This window comes from Tachypleus tridentatus, chromosome 13 (assembly GCF_004210375.1).
Source record: "Tachypleus tridentatus isolate NWPU-2018 chromosome 13, ASM421037v1, whole genome shotgun sequence".
Classification (NCBI taxonomy): domain Eukaryota; kingdom Metazoa; phylum Arthropoda; class Merostomata; order Xiphosura; family Limulidae; genus Tachypleus; species Tachypleus tridentatus.
The window spans coordinates 84,109,071-84,129,694 of record NC_134837.1 but is presented as its reverse complement, the minus strand read 5'-3'; the positions used below and the strand labels follow the sequence as shown (position 1 = coordinate 84,129,694).

At 35.3% G+C, this 20,624-nt stretch overlaps 1 protein-coding gene across 2 annotated transcripts in view; it reads left to right on the top strand.

Annotated features, from left to right (window-relative positions):
* The first annotated feature begins 1,022 nt into the window (after window positions 1–1,022).
* LOC143238313 (Na(+)/citrate cotransporter-like) overlaps window positions 1,023–20,624 on the top strand; it is a 69,537-nt gene continuing 49,935 nt past the window's right edge. Inside the window, exon 1 of one of the 2 annotated variants that reach the window (XM_076478414.1) lies at window positions 1,023–1,465. In XM_076478414.1, coding sequence (XP_076334529.1) covers window positions 1,355–1,465 — 111 coding nt within the window. In that variant the 5' untranslated portion in view covers window positions 1,023–1,354. Of the gene's footprint in view, window positions 1,466–19,535; window positions 19,747–20,624 lie in introns of those variants that run through there. The other variant, XM_076478415.1, reaches the window with a different exon arrangement.

Sequence of the window (20,624 nt, the reverse complement as noted above, 5' to 3'; positions counted from 1 at the left end):
GCCTTTGTTTTACACTGCTGAATCAATGGTTACAAGTAAAGAAAAACTTTTTAAAAAAGGAAGTGATTGTAGGGATGGCTAATATAAATCCTTCAAAACCAATAGAAACAAGGTAGTAAGGATGATACTTTCATTAACCCTACATTAGATTGATATTAGCCATCCCTAAATTTACTTTTTTGTGCGTTTTTCCCTTACTTTTTTGCTTGTTTTCTGATGCAGTATTTCAATAGACATAACAAGGTTCCATTTTTAACCAAGTTTCAAATACAGTGAATTTCCATTTGTAATATTTATAGTTTATCAATTATTGTCTTGTAATTCCTGTTCACCCTGTTCTTAAGTTTTTTAAAGATACATCAAATGTCTGTAAAAAAAACTAACTTTAAGGGGCTAATGAAAATACCTTTTACACTACAATTATGTTCGTTTGTTTTTTCTATGATATATGCAGACATTTCCAGAACTTTTGACATTATATATACATTGTTAGAAAAGAATAAACTCTACAGTATTGTAAAGTTCTGATGACCTATTGAGGAGATATTTAAAATACTATTTTCATGAACAATCCGAGCTATCCCTATACAGCCACTGCTACGCCTGCCTGATCTCCACTGTTGGGTTTGAGGGTAAACAATCTCTACCCCATAGTCTGGGGAGAAAATTAATATTTCACATTCTTACCGACACTGGTATTTTTGAATAGCTTATGAAAAGTTCTAATTTTGTCATTTTTTAGCCTTCTCACTATTTTCTGTAGACGTCTATTCCTGTAATCCAAGCATATTTCATCGCAATAAATATTATGAAATAAACCCCCATAAAACAGTCCATAATGTTTATTAAAATTATACAAAGCTAAAGGAAAGAAATTCGGTAATTTTCTTGGGATTTTTAAATGAGATTCGGACAAATAGGAGTAACTGATTCTGCCGGTTTGGTAATGGCATTACATTGATTGGTGAAAGGAAAAGTCGATATTTGGTCGCAGACTAACTGCATGCGCAGTTTTCTGCTTCAAACCAATTCATACCGGTTACGGTTCTATTATCTAAAGGTTATGGCATAACACGTGTTAAGGATTTCAAAAATAATTTATGATCTAGTTAAAATTGTTGCTCAAGTTTAATGAAAAAGAAAAGAATGTTGCTGAACAAACATTAACTTTTCGCGTTCCTCGCATGTACGATGCGTTCGACAAAGTAATAAATGTCGGATTGCAATGGTTCTGTTTAATACACACATCGGGTTTGCTTCAGTCGACGCTGTTCGTCGAGAAACAAAGTAGAGACAACAGAAAATCGACTTTTGAGACGTGTACAAGCTACGCGGAGCTTAAAAACAGAATATCATGCTACTGTTGGAAAGGGTATTGAAGACCATACGGAAATGTTGGAGAACAATAATCCTTTTTGCGACACCACTAGTGTTGTTACCCCTTTTGATGGTGGTTGACATGAAGGTAAGTGGACGATGTTGAAAACCTCAGTTGGAACAGCTTTTTCTCCTTCTATTTCGTGTTGCTCAGCGTACAACATTAACTCATAATTTCTACAACGTAATTATTCCTCATATTGTGTTAGTTTCGTTAGCAGCGTCGCTATTAAAATGCACCATTCAAAGAAATAAACATTACCAGGATTCTAAGATAATATTGAAAATAAGTTAAGGTAATCTTGCAATAATCGCTTGATTAAAATCTGAAGTTTTTGGTGTGTAAATAATCACGCTTGTACATATTACAAACATGGTCATAAAGAATAAATAGTAATTACTGCCATTATTAGGAATAATCTGACAACTTAATGAGATTTTCTTGTAATTTACTGTAGGGTTAATGGAAAGAAGTTTAGCCATATACTCGAATTATCGTGAATAGTGAACGATATCTAATCTGTTACTATTAGTCCATCAATAAAAAAGAAAAAAAGGCTGTAAAAATTGGTACCACGAATCACTCTATGGACAATTAAAATAGGTTATTTAACATTATTTCTGTGTTGAATTTACAGTAAAAAGATTGTAACGGTAGCATGTCATTCTCGCAGGTTAATGAGCGTGGTTCTTAAATCGTGGTCTGTTTCACTTCGACAACTCATCGATGTGAAAGTTGATTTACATGTAATTAAAAAGCATGCGATTGCATTATTATTATTTACGATTTCCTTAAATTCACAAAATTGTGTTATTATTTGGAAAGTGTAGCTGTTTAGTGAAAAATGTGGAAAGAGAATACGGACACTTGGTTATCAGGCTCAAATAGAATTAATTAATTAAAAACTTAGTTTATATAATGTATTTTGTAAAATGTAAAACGTCTTTTAAAATTGAGGAATTAAAAGCTGTAGGGTTAGTGATGATAACACGTTTATCAATCACAAATGTGGTGGTAAATAAAGTACTTTGACTCAAACAGTTGGGCTTACTAAAACCTTGGACAGTAATACATCTAATATTATTGGCTTTCTAAAAACTTGGACAGTAATACATCCAATATTATTGGCTTACTAAAACCTTGGACAGTAATACATCCAATATTATTGGCTTACTAAAACCTTGGACAGTAATACATCCAATATTATTGGCTTACTAAAACCTTGGACAGTAATACATCCAATATTATTGGCTTACTAAAACCTTGGACAGTAGTACATCTAATATTATTGACTTGCTACAACCTTGGACAGTAGTACATCTAATATTATTGACTTGCTACAACCTTGGACAGAGTCCATCTAATATTACTAGGTTGTAAAAACCGTGGGCAATGGTACATCTAACATTGTTAGCTTGTTAAAACTTTGGACAATACGATGTAACTAGTTATACAATGAAACAAAAATCAAAATATGTCGTTTGTTTTTAAACATTTCTACCACTTTATATTTATTGCGAAGTGAAAATCTATCTACCCTTGAAAAAAGCCAAATGAAGCGCAAACCAGTTTAAGCTACAAGTCAAGATATAAAATATGACCTAGGCAAGAGTGCAGCTATGATTATTACGTTTCGGGATATTCAGTTGTTTGTATATACTAATTTTATAAAATTGTAAACTCCAATAATTCTTGATGACTAAAAACCCACTTGAAATAAAAATGTAAGATGACCTTGGAAAGTCGAAACGTTGTTCTCTCCTTATCATTAAAAATGCTAATACCTATACCAGCCGTTCTGAGATACATACATTCAATAGTTGCTTAGGAAAGATGAGACACTTAAATAATTACCGGAGATGAACTTTGACTTTCATGAAAATAATTTTTACCACTAACCATTAAGTCGTTCTAAGGTCACACTTGTACACATGTAGTAATCGACCTCACAACTAAGTTTGACACTGTTTACTGAGGTTTAGTTAAATAAATATTTAGACGATATTAGAGAAGATTTGTGTCTTTAATTCTTTCAGGTTTACAGTTGACTTGTACAGTAAATAAACTAAGCAGTGACCTTTTGATATTTATTGAAGAAGTACATAGATATATATTATTGTTATGCCTTTTTTTTCTCTCTTGTTCAAGCTACAGAACGAAACCTAATATAAAATTTGTAGTCTATTCAGTTCATTCAAGTCACCCCTCGAAGAATTTTTGATGATATGAATCAGTCTTTCTATATTTATTCTAGTCTTTAGAAAAGAAAATGTAAAATAAAAAAATCACTCCAAGCTAAAATTAAATAAATCTCGTTTAGTAAACCATATATGTGTGTAAGGGGAGCTAAACTATTAATCTTGAAATTTGGCTTTACAAGTGTTCTATACATGGTTACATTTATTTCATTTGTTTCAAGCTCAACATTTTAATAAATATCCACAATACCTCTATTCGTAGCTACACGATCTGCAGATGTCTTCAAGGTTTTATCAACTTTAAGCCCTATATTATTCTCTATCTCTCTCACACCACGCAAGAGCTCAGAGAAAACAGATACTTTCAAAAAGTTCCTTTCCCCGAAATAAATAACTTTACACCATTTCCTAGCATTGTTTTGGTCTGACCATAAGAAACATTTTTGATAAGAGAAATATTCTGCATAGAATACATTTTTTTTCAACTTTTTATTATCATCAGCAAATTTGGCAATAATACCGTTCAAAATTATAAGACAGTGACATATAAAGATGAAAAATAAAAGCCCCCAAACAAATATTTTTTATGAAGAGTGGCTTTTACCACATCCTCCCATTTCGAAAAGTGTTTAATTATTTCCGTCCTGTGTTTTCTGCGAAGAAGACAATTTTTATCATTTACTAAATTTTCATCGAATTCACAAAATTAACCTGTCTTTTAAGGTTCTTTTATCATAGGTTTTCTAGACGTTTTATTCGTAAAACTGATAATACAGGACGAACTAGAAAGCCGCTAGTTTCCCGATTACTACTTTGATGTTTTCTTTAAAATAATAATAATAATACAAACCAAATTATGAAATATCTGATCATAGGAAAGTTATTATAATTAAAAAAAAAAGAGAGTTAAAAACAGAAGTTAAACTTGTTAACTCTTCTCTGTTTAAAGGTTATAAATTAAATTTCGTAAAAATTAGGAGTCTAACACTAGAAGTTTCCCAAGCTGCTTCTTCATTTAATGTAAATAGTTTAAGGGAAAATCCGTCTTATCTTTAAATAAATTAGTGAATTTAAAAATCTACTGTGCTTACTCAGCATTCATTTTCTTTTTTGTTGTTGTGTAACTGTCTCCCTTCATAATAAAGTACCATTTGACATCCCATAAAGGGTTTTCACTGTATATAACTTTATGGTTAACACATTAAAGTGAACACAATACTGAGCGTTGGTTGATCGATAATCTTGACACTCTGGAACTATTTATGGAATTTTTAATCATATTTTGGCTGACTTGAATATTTTCTTTTACGGTTACGTTACTTGGAAGTTTGGTTTTTGTTTTTGAAATTCGTACAAAGCTACTGGAGGGCTATCTGCGCTATCCGTCCTTAATTTAGCAGTGTAAGACTAGAGAGAAGGGCAGCTAGTCATCACCACCCACCGCCACTCTTTTATCAACGCACAGTGAGATTGACCATCACATTATAACACCCCCACGGCTGACAGGACGAGCATGTTTGTTGTGACCTGGATTCGAACCCGCAACCCTCGGATTACGAGTCGAGTGCCTTAACTACCTGGCCATGCCGAGCTTGCTTGGAAGTGCTACTAGACTTATGTAGATGTTTTAATAATTTGTAAAACTTCTATCTTCTGAAAGATATAGGGTAACACATCTACGAGATGTAATTTAGGTATATGTTCTACATGTAAACTTGATTAAAAGCTGCGTTAGTCTTCTAGAAAAATACTACAGTTTTATTTTTAGTTTGGTCTGTAACTGTTAACGTTTTCATGCGCAATCTAAAAACAAGAATGATCGTGTTTAAATGAAATATTCTAATGCGTGACGTTTCTTGGAGATTTGTTTCAGTAAACCAGCTTCTGCTGTTAATTTTTAAAAAAGGGTCAATCTGTACAATGTAGGTATTCGAGCTTGTTAGTGTTATTTGTTATTGAACGTATTAAAGATTATTCAATTCGATATTTTTACATTCGTTCACTTGAGGTTTTGACTTTTGGTTAATTTCCTCCTTGTGATACAAGAACAATAAACCTCACGATTTGTAAGCATCTAAATTACGAACTTTCAAAGTGTTTTGTGAAGCTTTTGAAGAAAGAACATTATTTTGATGAGACCCCTTTGATGTTTACTTCAAACTCTCTATTGTAAAATATTCTATTCAAGTCATTTTGATGTGGATAATGTTTAAGATTTTGGTACAGTATGTTGTTGGTGGCTTTAATGTTGTAAAGCTACACAGGAGGTATCCCTAGCTCTTGTCTACTGCGAAAAATCGAGCCCCGGATATTAGCATCGTAAGTCCATGAACTGAACACTGACTCCTGGATGGGGGGGGGACGTTCAGTGTGATTGTAGATTCCTGAGAGGGAGAATCAGTTCAATGGTGAACTTGACCTTCTCTGGTCCAAAACATGGAACCAATCGCGATGATGAAGAAGATATAGCCACAGATTTCGTGTTAAATGTTTTCCTTCTAAGATGATTCTTTGTCATTTTCATTCTTTAGGACTTCTGCTTCATAATATTGTAGTATGGCCTGCTACAGCAATAAAAATAACAAATGTAAAAAGAGCAAAAATCTGCTGATCCTGGGAGGGGAGGAGATCGAAGGTGTGCGTGATTTTCCAAAATTCAATAAAATCAGATCTAAAAATTCGACACAGTGGATGGTCGCAGTCGTAATGTATGAAAGAAAAGTGAACACGTAACAGCCCTAGTAAATGGATAAAAACAAGTGATATAATACTTCGTTCTGTATATTCCTGTTAGCGTCCTCTCGTTATATAATAATACTCTTCGAGATAACTATTATTTACTGATTATAGTTTGACTAGAAATCAGAATCGCTTCATTGTGATGAGTAATAATATTTTTACAGACTATCAAAAACGGAATTATCGATTTTTTTGTTTCCGTTTTAAATAGTATGTTGTCTGTGTTGACTTTGTATTAAACATTTACTTAAACATTTCCCTAGTTTGTGTTCGCTGTGTCTCCCACCACACACACACACACACACACACACACAGAAAGGCTCAGTGGAAAGTAAAATCTGAAGGCGTGTGGGCACAATAGAGATAATCCATTATAAAGTTGTGTACTTAAGAACGAACAAACGGGTGGATTAACACTGGTAGTGCTCACCAGCCATGGAAGAACTCTAGTGTTGTATCTTACAGGAATCTAGACAAGTGGACGGGAAAAAATAATTTATTGTCAGGGTCTCTTGATAATTTATTCAGTTTGTACTTTATTATTTTCAGTGCTCCTTGGTAATTTGTTCAATTTAGACTTGCGTAGTTTCAACTTGTATCAGAATTCCTTGATAATTCAATCACTTTGTGCATACGAATTTTCAACTTTTTTCAGCGTTTCTTGATAATTCAGGTTGTGCTTATTTTAATTTGTTACTTGAGCTTATTGACACAGTAAATCAGTTTGTGTGTTAAGTGTATCTTGACTTAAAGTCCTCTCGTAAAATAATTTTTACTTCGATATTTTTGTTACATTAACGCCACCTACGTGTAACACCTTTATTAAAGCTCACAGGTTATTTTTTTTCCCAAAATAAACAGTTAAGTGCACGAGAAAAAGGAGAAAAAATAGAATAGTTATAAAGTATTCGAACTGTCATGCGGAGGTTAAAATGTTTCATTGTCACTTCCCTCTGTTTTCAGCCGCTACATTACGGTTCATGGAACGACTCTGAGTTTGTTTCTTTGTTGTTTTCTTAAGTGCAAACTTTTACTTCATAGCTCTGTCATCTCTTAACCGATTTGGGGTCTGATTGAAATGTTGGATTCGGAAGGTTAAACACTTTCGATTGATATATTTAATTATACCGAAAGTTTCATAGATTAATTTATTCCAATCTTGCCTAAAATTATTTCAATTTTAGGGTAGATTGATAGAAACCTTTATGAGTAATAAAATTGAATCGGGTACACATACGTGCCTACTACGCTTGGTATTGGTAGCACATAAAAATACAGCTAATAAAAAGAAGAAAAGGATCTCGTAGATTTATTTATTCTAATCCTGGCCAAAATGATTTTAAGGTCCTGCGACTTAAAGGTTTCCCTTTAGTTTTCAGAAGAAACTATTCTTAGTATACGTGGTTTACCAGATTAATGTTACTTAATGATACGTGTTTTGGTGGAAAAGCAAAATTTTGTCAAGTGTTCACGAAATACATTTAACAAAATTTTTAACTGGAATGTTGGCATTACTAAAAACTGGTTCTGCTGGTACTAGCTGTTGTTTATAACGCTGTAAATCAGGTTTTGATACCCTCGATGTAAAAACGCAGATAGTCTACTGTGTAGTTTTTGTATTTAACAACAACAAAAATTAACCGTTGTTCTGTGGCCATAAACGTTATTTTGTGGAATTCTGTTTTGACCTCATTTTTCTGTGGTTAAAATCCTACATCTTTCATTCTATCCTAGTGACTTTAGATAAAATCAATATTTGTAGAAGAAGCTATTCGGAAATGCCAGTACCATGGATGGAGGCGAATAGAACACAATCTAGAAGTAACTGGAACTGTGCCAACACGTTTTCTCATTTATACTGCTTTTTGTTTCCTTTTAAATATATAGTGGTTTCGAAATTAAAATTTAATTTCGATAAAAACAAATTCATTATAACGCAATGATTACAATGGATTTGAATATACATCTAACTTTTCGTTAGTTTCAACCATTACTGAAAATAGGCTGGTTTTCTTTTATATTTTGGAATAGATTTATATTACCACAAATATATGAAGTGGACCCAGGATGGCCAGGCAGTTAGAGCGCTCGACTTGTTACCTGAGGGTCGCAGGCTTGAATCCCCGTCACCTCAAACATGCCCATCCTTTCAGCCGTGGGGACGATATAATGTAACGGTCAATCCCACCATTCATTAGTTAAAGAATAGCCCAAGAGTTGACGATGGGTACTGATAACTATCTGTCTTCCCTCTAGACTTACACTACTAAATTAGGAACGACTAGCGCAGACAGTCCTCATTTATCGTTCCGCGAAATTAAAAATCAAACAAACAACAACAAACACAAGAAACAAAATATCGCTAAACAAAAAAAAACTAAGCAGAGCTGGCTATTGAAGTTGGAAAAAAAAGAAACTAAACTAGATAGGAATGGGAGTGGATATATCATTTAATCATAATCTGAGGGACTCGGGTTCGAATTCCCGTCACACCAGACATGCTCGCCCTTTCAGCCGTGGGGACGTTATAATATGACGGTCAATCTCACTATTCGTTGGTAAAAGAGTAGTCCAAGAGTTGGCGGTGAGTGGTGATGACTAGCTGCCTTCCCTCTAGTCTTACACTGCTAAACTAGGGATGGCTAGCGCAGATAGCCGTCGTGCAACTTTGCACGAAATTCAAAATAAAACAAAACCAATCGAATTGTTTTTTGGTTTAGTTTTTCGAAAGGACGTATTCGCCAAAGCCCTTGTTTCTTACACGTAGATACTTCACTGATAATTAACTATAAAGAGTGAAGATTGGAGCAACGTGCTTTATTTCTCCAACCGTTCAGTTCTTTTTAGTAAAAAAAAATGAAATAGTGAATATATGTAATAAAGCGCCAAATTATCGCTTACAATCCATCGTTAAAAGCATTTTTAAATTTTGTTATTAGCTGTTTTACCTTATAATGAACAAAAGTTGATGAGTTACAACTGCTCAACTATAATTTAGCATGGCTAAATAAATGTAGTTAAATTATTATTTTAACGTTGAGTATGGATAAATATATAAAAATAATTGTTTATTGGTCTTATTTACTACCTCTTCCTGTAAAGAGATCAAACATATATAAATATATGTCGAAAAAGGCATTATATGAGAAAAAGACTTAGGTTAACATGTTGCTTATTCTATAATATACAAGCTAAGATAAGCTCCTTTGTTCGGGTTATGAACTTTAAAAAATATGGGGGTAGATGTTGTGATAAATAGCAATAAAATTACAACATTCACACAATTTATTTATAACATATTACAGCATTGATTACCTCATCAAACGTCCTGCATGAACTTTAAGAACTCAGTGCATATACATTGCTGGCCAAAATCTTAAGGCCAATGAACATAAAGAAAAAAATATGCATTTTGCGTTGTTTGACTCAACCACTTATTTGAGTAGAGATTTGAAAGATGAAAGTAAGAAAAGGGAAAATAAAAACAAAACTTTTTTAGCATTTAATAGGGAAAATGTGAACACTATGAAATTAACCTAAATACTAGTTGGTCGAAAGTTTAAGACCATACTGAAACGAAGCGTTAATCGGTAAACAAGTAACGAAACTTGGTCAGTTGTGCTCAAGCATTAGCGTTGTTAACATCTCCCACTGACATCTCCTCTGTTACATTGGGTAAAAACATGACAAAGGCTAAAAAGGTGACAGATTTTGAACGTGGCAGTATTGTCGAGCTACAAAAGCAAGGTCTCTCTCAATGTGCCATCGTTGGTGAGACTGGGTGAAGTAAAACTGCTGTTGAAAATTTCTTAAAAGACCCTGAGGAACACGGAACGAGAATTTCAAGTGGTCGGCCCAAGAAAATTTCGCCGGCGTTGAGCAGGAGGATTCGACGAGTTCTCCGGCAAGACACCAGTCGATCGTCGAACCAGATTAAATTTTGAATTTATTTACAACATATGGAACAGTACAAAAGGTATGACAAAAGAAAAAAAAACATGAAATATGTTTTTTGTTTTGTTTTGTTTTAATTTCGCACAAAGCTACTCGAAGGCTATCTGTGCTAGCCGTCCCTAATTTAGTAGTGTAAGACTAGAGAGAAGGCAGCTAGTCATCACCACCCACCGCCAACTCTTGGGCTACTCTTTTACCAACGAATAGTGGGATTGACCGTAACATTATAACGCCCCCACGGCTGGAAGGGCGAGCATGTTTGGCGCGACCGGGATGCAAACCCGCCACCCTCAGATTACGAGTCGCACGCCTCAACACGCTTGGCCATGCCGGTCCCATGAAATATGTAAAAACGTTAAATATATACAAGTGGAAAAAACAAATATATACAAAAAACACATGAAATATAGAAAAAAAACATGAAATATATACAAAAACCCATTAAAGATATACAAAAAACAAAAAACTTTTAATTATATACAAAAACCTTAAATAAATAATAGAGAAAACAATAAAAACCAAGAAGCGAGTGTGGAGACACGGCAACTCAGAATCCAATCTCCACCCGACCCCCCACCATCGCACAAAATGGCGAGACGTCCAGCCGCCAGAGATGGTAAAAGGTCCCGGAACCCAGTCGCTGATAGTCTGCCTCAAGGCAGAGTAACTGCTTATACCTGGCCCTACCCAGCATCGAAAAGTACGACACTGGCGCCTGCTCGAAAACCAATTTGTTTCGAGTAAGCCAGATGACGTACTCAAAGATGGTTATAGTATACTGAAAGGAAAAGGCTAGATGGCCGGGAACAGGGACCAGTACATGATACAGTATGGTCTCCGCCGAGAGTGGCGGAACCCGGAAAAGGCGAGCAACCCTTTCCCAGATCTCTGCCGACGTCGGACAGAGGACCAACCTGTGCAAGACAGACTCCACCTGGGTGTGACACACTAGACACAACTCAGTCGCACCAGAGTTCCACAGTTATGAACGCTCCCTCACTGGCAGGATGTTATGCACAATGCACCAGTTGAAAGGCTGGAGGTAACTATCAACATGGTGCAGCGCGACGTGGCCCCAAACAACGTTCCATGGCAGAGCAGGGTGGTGTTGCTCGATCCTGTGGGTACATTCGGGAACCAGCAGGCGGTAGAGGGAACGGGAGGCGTCGGTATATCGGCAGACACGGTACAACACTGCTGGATCACCGCAGCAGCGTCGACGCACCAAGAAGGATGGTCAAAACACATATGTGTCTCAGGCCCAAAGGAACACCAAAGAGCCAGCACCCTGTGCCAACCAAGAATCTCGTGAGGTGACAACAGAGGTGACCCTCCAAAGACAGAGAGTAAAAGGGAGTAGACATAAGAAGGGGACACTGGGTCCGGAAACATGGGATGCCCAGACCACCCATGCGAGGCGGCAGCGTCAAGAAGAGCCTAGACACTGCCTCAGGCTTGCTATTCCACAGGAAGGCAAAGACATGGTATTTGATGGCTCGTGCAGTGCAGTCATCCAGAGGAAGGACAGCCCCCAGGTAGCAGACCAAGGGAAGGATCCTCCTCCTCGCCACCTCTGCCCTGTCAAACAGGTTAACAGGGCAGTAGCAGTAATCGTGCACTACCGAACCAACATGCTGAACCACCTTCTCCCAAGCAGTCCCAGGGCCCGCGAGAAAACGCACCCCGAAGCAAGTGATCATGGAGGGGTCGAATCCAGACTAAATGGGGAGTCAGCAGACGACGCTCATTTGCCAAATCCCCGTACATGAGACTTTGGAACATTCAGCTGGGCAGCACTGGCCCGAGAGTAAAGATGGGCGATGGTCAGCATTGAACCTAACGATGTGAAGTTCTCAAGGAACAGGCTCACATCGTCTGCATGCCACACACCGAGACCGAGTGGTACAGATGGGAGAGCAGGCACTCGATAACCAATGCATAAAGCAAAGGGGACAATGGGAAGCACTGACGAACCCCCTGTAAGATGGGAAAGGAAGACGTCAGGTACCCATTAATCAAGAGCCTGCTCGAAGCAGTCGCGTACAAGGCTTGCACGTACTGGACAAAAACTGGAGGAAGGCCACACCTCCTCAGAATGAACCACAGAAAGCCATGGTGAACTCGATCAAAAGCTTTGCTCTGATCGAGGGACACAAAGACAGCAGGGATATCCCGATCTGTGATGTAGTGGAACAGGTTCCTGAGAAGCACCAGATTTTGTTGGACACTTCTGCCTTGCACGCCACACGTTTGAGTGCAGTGAACCAAGGAAGGCAAAATCGCACCCAAACGGGCACACAGGACCTGAGAAATAATTTTTGCATCCACGTTCAGGAGAGAAATGGGCCGCCACGAGGAAAGATTTCCAGGCTGGCTGAAATCCTTACAGATAAGTGTAATTAGCCCATCCATCGTTCCCGGCGGCAGAGACCAAGTAGTCAGACAGTCGTTAAAAAGTCTGACGAAAGAGGATCCAATAACATGCCACACGTGGCTGTAAAATTCCACCGGCAGCTCATCCGACCCAAGACACTTTCCAAGTGGCATGGACCGAATAGTCGACCAACACTCACCCAAGCTGATGGGTTGCACCAGCTGATCGTGAAAGGAAGGATCGAGGGAGGTCAACAACCGAGTAATGTCATCCCACAACCCATCGTCCACGGGTGAAACCGAAAATAAACGGCAGTAATAGCCGACGCACGCGTCTAGAATGTCAGAGATGTCAGATGACGATTGACCATCGGCACGATAAGGATATCCCACCAGAGACATTTTCTGCACGACATAGTGGAGGAGGTTCAATCATGACTTGTGATGCATTCTCCTTCCATGGAACAGTGGAGCTTCAGGTTAAACAGGGGCGTCAAACAGAAGCTGGCTACATTAGCATGTTGGAGAGAGCATCCTTATTGACTGAAGGCCCTCGCTTGTGTGAAAATGACTGGATCGTTTAGCAGGATAACGCTGCAATCCACAATGCCTGCAAGACAAAGGACTTTTTCTTGGCGAATAACGTGATTCTTTTGGACCATCCAGCGTGTTCACCCGAACTGAACCCCATTGAAAATGTTTGGGGGTGGATGGCAAGGGAAGTCTATAGAAATGGCCGTCAATTTTAAACAGTGCATGATCTTCACCACTTGGAATAACATTCTAACCAGCCTTCTGCAAACGCTTATATCGACCATGCCAAAGCGAATGTTTGAAGTTATTCACAATGATGGCCGTGCAATTCACTACTGACACCTCTTGTTGGGCATTTCCTAACCTGTTTAGGACTTCTTTTTTGGTGAAAAGCTTAAGATCAGCTAGTTTTGAGGATAATTTCATAGTGTTCATATTTTCTTTATTAAATGCTAAAAAAGCTTTTTATTTTTATTTTCCCTTTTCTTATTTTTATCTTTCGAAGCTCTACTTAAATACGTGGTTGAGTCTAACAATGCAAAATGCATATTTTTTCTTTATATTCATTGGCCTTAAGATTTTGGCCAGCAGTGTATATCGCCCTTCACTGCCTGCAGACAGTTGTGGGAAGGTGACTGGTCTCCCAAGTTCAAATAAGAAAAAGATAAACGTAAAAAGACGAAAAATAAAAAAATAAATAAATAATGTTCTGTATAAGCTTTAAGATCTCAATACACATATTCTTAAAACATGATATTCAAAGTACCATAGCGAGGGTGGTTTTATAGGAAGAGATAGTGCCAAATGTAATGGAGGTAGAGGTGCTTCAAGCTATCCACTTTCAACATACAGTTTTTAATGTCCTTCCACAGTGTTTCGAGTGATTAATTAATTGGCTGTCATTGGCTGCAGAAGTCTTTTACGAGCCAAAGTTGAAAGGTCACGGGTCAAAATAGGAAGTGGGTATAACTCAAGAAGTAGCTCTTCATGTCAACTTTACGGCAGCTGCTTGAGTAGAAATGTCAGCTGAGTTTAGGTAGAACTGGGGATTGTGGCAGTCATTTTTTCATTGCATTCCTTCATAGAGAGTGTTAATGCACTCTTTGAATATACAAGACATTGATGTACCATCCTTCTCACACTGTGTGTATGTGTTATAGAAAAATGAATAAAGCACTTTTGTTTTTTTATACGGAGTTGGAACCATCTATGAATTTAATTAACATACGTCAAATATAATAAATGGTGAATGACACCAATAATGGGGACAGGAGAGTTGTAAACTCTCGAATAATATGCCCCTTGTTTCAAACTATCGTCCTACAGGTAAACAAACACGCGTATAATTAATTGTTCTTTACATATATGTATACATGTACTATGCCATAATTATTGTTTAAAATGACCCGCTAGGTCGAATTTTAACAGTGTATCATAACGCTTTTCTTGTGTTACTGGTGTTGCCATAACACTATGAATCTACATTTTACTTACATTATTGGGTATTTGTTGGCCATGTTAAACTACAAGCCTAATTATTTCACTTGTGGATAGTTGGTTTCTGCTTTAACTCTTTACATGCCTAACATTATCATCCAAATCTGTATTTTTTCTGTTTGTTCTTTCGTATTTTTAGTACATTAAAGTAAGTCAATTGTTGTTTATGTTTTACAGTATTTAAAACAACTTGGGTTTAATATCAAGTTATGCGATATTCAGAAGACTGATCAAAACCTTGCTTAGATTCAAACTAAAAATAATTGAAGTTAAATACTAATAGAAAGAATCACTGAGTTGAAAAGGTAAAAACAAAAAAGAAACGTGAAGTTGTTATTTATGCCTTTAAAAAAGGTAACAAAGACATTGCTTCAATCTGTTCTGTATAGTACTTAATAGAGATTAATCTTAAGAAAGGACAGACCAAAATGCCAATGTACGTGATGTTAAGTATTTACAAATGACTAAGTTGTTAGTATTTTGAGTAATAATTGAAGTCATTTTTAAATCAAACAACATTGTGTCAGCGCCGTCTTAGTTTCTCATTGTTCACAGTCATGTATTTATAACGTCATAGGCTCTTCAAGATCACACGTGTTGTAGTTTTAAACCGCCGAGTTTGCGCACAATGATTTGAAAAAATAGTATTGAGGATATTAACAAAGCATCAATTTAAGCTTTTAACTATCGCTTTAAGTAACTGAGCATAGTTTTTACTTGAAATAAAACAAGATCAAGTTTCTTCTATGTGTAGAATACCATTATTAATACAGTTTTACTTCAGAGTTTATTATTCCTTGTCAGCAACTATAGTATGAAGGGGTTTCATCCTAAATATGTACACCTATGTTTGTTTGTTTTTTTACGAAATAGGAAAACACCTAAGATAACATATTCTCACTATTGGTCATGTGAAATCTAGAAAAAAATTCTTAAGGTACCATTTTTTTTAGTATATCTGATAACTTTCTCAAAAAAAGTAACTTTTTTATTACAATAATCTTGAAACGCCTACAGCAGTTTGAAAGGACACAAGAACAAACTGTGCAAATATAAACCTAGTTCCAAATGTGCCAACTTTCACCTTTCTCTAAATATTTTTATACGCCTTAAAAACTGATAATATTTATATAACATCCATAATTTTCTCGAACGAACTCTCCTTTACATCAGAAACATGAAATTTACACATCATGAGACGTAAACGTACGCAAGAGGTGAAACCTCCTGTTTTTATGATGTAAAAAATTATGCTTGTATAGTTATAGCACAGCTGCTTATTGTATTCAACTTTTATACATAGTATACATTCTTTTGAAGAAACATTGGTATTTTTTGGCTTGAAATTGTCGCATACTCCCATACTTCTAGTTGTAATTTTAGGTAACAACAAGGAGCCAAAATGAGGGGTTGAGTAAATAATGTCCACAGTATATCCAGCCTTGTTTTGTTTTATCTACTATCCCTATTGACAAATTTTTAAATTTTTACTTATGCTGTAAGAATTAAAATGCGTCGTTTTGTTTAGTTGATTACCCACCCTAGCTGTTAACGATAATTTCGGCCATAAACCCAATAATATGCCAGGAGGTTTTGCCAGCCGAGGATATTTTAGTCCTAAATACAAGTCCTAAGTTAGCAATGAAAATCGGTCTTTATAATAAATCTCTGACAGTAAGTTTAAAAAATTATAATAAATTAACGTAATTATATTCGATATAGTAAGTAGCACACCAATACTGTTAGTAAGAACAACAACAAATAAACAAAATGCCTTACCCTACTTAAGAACCACACAAGACGAGTCGAAAATTAAAAGTTTAAATGCTTACTTTATTTCATTGCCAAGCCCATGATATCCAAATTGGGTGGCTTTGTTTTGCACACTTGATCATGCATTCCAACATGTAAGGGTAGCATAAAATACAACAGAATTGGCATTATTTGTATCATTACTGGGGGAAGAGGGCGCTACAGTCCGACTGTATATTTTACCATTGCCATTTCATGAGACAATTTCGTGGGTTCAGTTCATTTTACACAGATGTCTGTCTAATAATAATATATTGAATTACGTAACACCTAAGAGCTGGCTACTGTATGGATAATTTAATACTATCACCTGGAAACCATAAACTATTACTGACGATGCTGCACTTTATTTTTATCATCTACATATGGATAAACCTAGGGTAGAGGTTTATTGTTTATAACTTCACTTGTTAAAAACACTCGTGATATCATAACATATTATTTAATTTAACGGTTAAAGTGAAATTACAAGCAATATATTTCAACACAGAAATGCTACTAAAATTATATAATAGTGGCAAGATATTTTATGATAACCCTGGTACTATTTCGTTTTCCCTTTCGATTTCTCTTTAAAAATTGGCAGTGCTTAATTTTAATCTACTCGTCAGAAATGTAAAATTAGTTTTCAAGCAATAACCGAAAAGCAGGTTTTTACCAAAACCAGCAGTTCCTCAAAATCAATCAAATCTATAAAACCTCGATTTCTGTATGCGTTGACACTTTAAAGCTTGATGTGTTTTTTATTGTCTTTTCATATTGAATTTAATTCACTGTCTTTCAATTATAGTACAAGGAACTGTCTTTAATAACTGATTTTTTTCAGTGTGAAATGATTTAAATAATTTGTTTATCTGACTAAATTTCATTCAATGTCAATAAATACTCGGTTTGTTTGTTTTTTGAATTTTCGCGCAAAGCCACTTAAAGATTATTTATAAGTGATAGACTATATAGGAAGCAGCTAATAAACACTACTCATTGGCAACTGTTTGGTTACTCTTTATTAAAGAAAGCTGGGATTGACTGTAATATTATAACTCCTCCACTACTGAAAGGGCGAGCATGTTTGGTGAAGAGATTCGACTCCGCAGATTTCGAATCGGGTGCCCAAACCACAAAGTGATGCCAATACGTAATCGGAACAAATCGTATTTGGTATTTCATTGTTTGCATCTTCACAGCTGTGTCACCAAATAAGCCTTTCCGGGATTCTAATGCTAAATCGTAATTTCTTAGAAAGGGGGAACATCGCATATACACGTTTCTATGTATAACTTCTTGTAAAACAGCTAATTTTGTTGTTGAATATTTATGTTCTAAATAAAATAAAGCTTCAATTTGCACTTTTACGATCAAGTCTGATATTGGGTTAAGACAACACATACAACCATTATTACTATTATGGTATACTCTTATAATTGCCCACCGTAACTAATTATTACACCTGAGAGCGTATAACACTAAAAGTCGAATTTCGATATTCGCCATGAGAACAGCACAATTAACCAATTGTGTAACTTCGTCCTAAGAACAAGAAGTTATTATATATTTATTATGTAACTAGCTTTAGTATCCGTCCTGTGGATGGGTGAAATAAAAACTCGTTTCTAATAAAGAATAGAAAATTATGCTTCAATTTTTTTCTTAAGAGATTATACATTAAAATTAAATTGGTTCTTCTGTTACAAACACCTAGAAACGAGAACTCTTGTGAATTGGTTGAAATACAGCAGTACCACTTTACATTTACTTTGGTTTTTTGCCATTTGGGTACCAATCATATTCTATGGCCTGCATCACACATTTTTTGAATGAATGGTTTTTGAATCGTGTTTGTTCACATCACTTGACCATTTACAACCCCAACCATTTAGTATACACACACACAGCTTATCTTAATAAACATGAAATATTTAATGTTTCAGTCTAAAACCTTTAAAAGAAACTCATCAGCTTACCTATCACGTATCCTCATTATTCTGTAGAATAGCATAAAAAAGAACAGATCTTTGTTCCTTTATAAGGTTATATATATATTAAAGTATGAAGAAATTTGTCCTTCTTTCAAAATCTAAACATTTCACTGTTCACTTAATGAAATATGGCAAGTTAGTTATTTATTGACATTGTGAAAGAGAATCATATGAGTGATTGACCTTAATAATGTTTGTCAGGAGTTTGGACAGGATCTTTGTAAGCAATTAGTCGCAAGGATACGCGAAACCATTTTTAATTACTAGTAATAACAGACTTTCCAAGACTCCTAACTTTAAAAAAATCAGTGGTTAAAAAATTGCAGCAGAATACTAGATAACTGTTTGCACCGCAAACTGCTCATAAAATTAGTTTAACTACGTATTGTAAAATAAAATTTCGAACTTTTTAAATAAATGTGATTAGGCCTATAATTTTAAAAAAAAGTAAATTTTAAGTGTCCTCTGACTCAGCGGTAACTTTGGTGGCTTATGGCACTACAATTCAGAGCTCGTGGTCTGCAACAAGAACAACCATGATAGCTGACTGTGTAGCTTTACGTTTGTTTTTTTGTTTATTGTCAACCACAAAGTTACACAGTGGGCTATCTGTGCTGTTCTCCACGGGTATCAAAGTCCAGTTTTTAGCGGTATAAAATTTTAGACTTATCGCCTTGTGCCTAAAAATCAACAAATAAATCTGAAAATAACAGTTAATGTATTACCTTGAACGTCCAACGAGTTTATTCATTACAGTGTATAAAATGTTTTGACCGAAAAGCAAGTTTGTTTCTTTCATGTTGAGATTAAGGTGCTATGTTCATGGTAAAACGCAGTTAAACAAATACAGACAGCGTATAAAACATACAATAAATTGTCAGAGTTTTGCAAATTCATTCAGCTTTTTCCAATTAAAAAAGGAGTATTCTGTGTGAAAACAAAATTATATTTTGTTCTAAGTTTTAGGTTTCAATTTGAAGGTGTATATCACGTATGCGTATTTTCATTCCACGTGACTTGCTAAAACGATTTAGGCCATCACTACCTCGCAGATGTTACATTTCTGCTTGGCGTTGTAGTGGGTTTAAGCTCGATTTCTGCAGAAAATTCACGATTCCTAAAACTTCTGTTACTAAACAAGCACTTTTCTATTTCCTGCTTATCAACTTTTGATAAACAAATGATTTTGAAACGCCAGTTTAAAATGAAACAATGGTTTCAAGTTGCAGTATTAATTTCTACTCCACTCCTACTTTTACCTTTTCTACTCGTCGTCAACACAAAGGTAAGTCAAAAGTGTAAAAAACCAAAACATTTGAAATCATAAGTCACATTTTGGTGCATTTTATACTGCTTAAACATACACATAAATTAAAAGCTCTTATTCTATTTGTAATTAAAGGTGAACCTTCCAATAGTACGTGAGTTATTGGAAGTCTTTATCTGTCATATAACCATAATGTTATCCAAATTAATTTAATGTAATCATTAAAATTGTAAAATTTATCTCAAAAGCAAAAACATCCACGATAATAATACCATTACAGCAAAGCTGTGATTAATATATCGCCTAACAGTTCTTGAAAAAATCTACTAAAACGAAAAGTTTACTACTACTATTCAACTATTATTTCCTGGTTGGATTGTTGTTCTCTTTGGGGAATCAGTGTTTCGTGGGGGTTTAATTTATCTACCAATACAAATTACCTGATAAAAGTGTATGTGGTAATATGAAATTACAGTTTTACCACTTAACCGACTTAAAGATAATTTTGGTCAAATAAACACAACATGTTTGATGTTTTTATGTCCGAACACAAGATATGTTTGAATATAAAAATTTAAAATTTTTTGTTATATTTTCAAGATACAAAATTATTTTAACGATACGAGAACTCTGTTTGTCAACTGTAAACAAACTCTATTATCGTTTTGTCCGACAAATTCTGTAACCATCAACAGTTTAGAAAATAAAACTACTAATCTTTATTTTGGCCTGTATTACATTCTTTACAGTAATGCTTCTGCTTATAATTACAGGCTGATATTCAACGAAGTTGAATTTTCAAAATAGCGGGTGCTGTGTTATAGGCCATGTTAAAATTTCAAGTCATGAAGCATTTATTTAAGACTGATCAATGGTGACCATGAATGACAATTCGT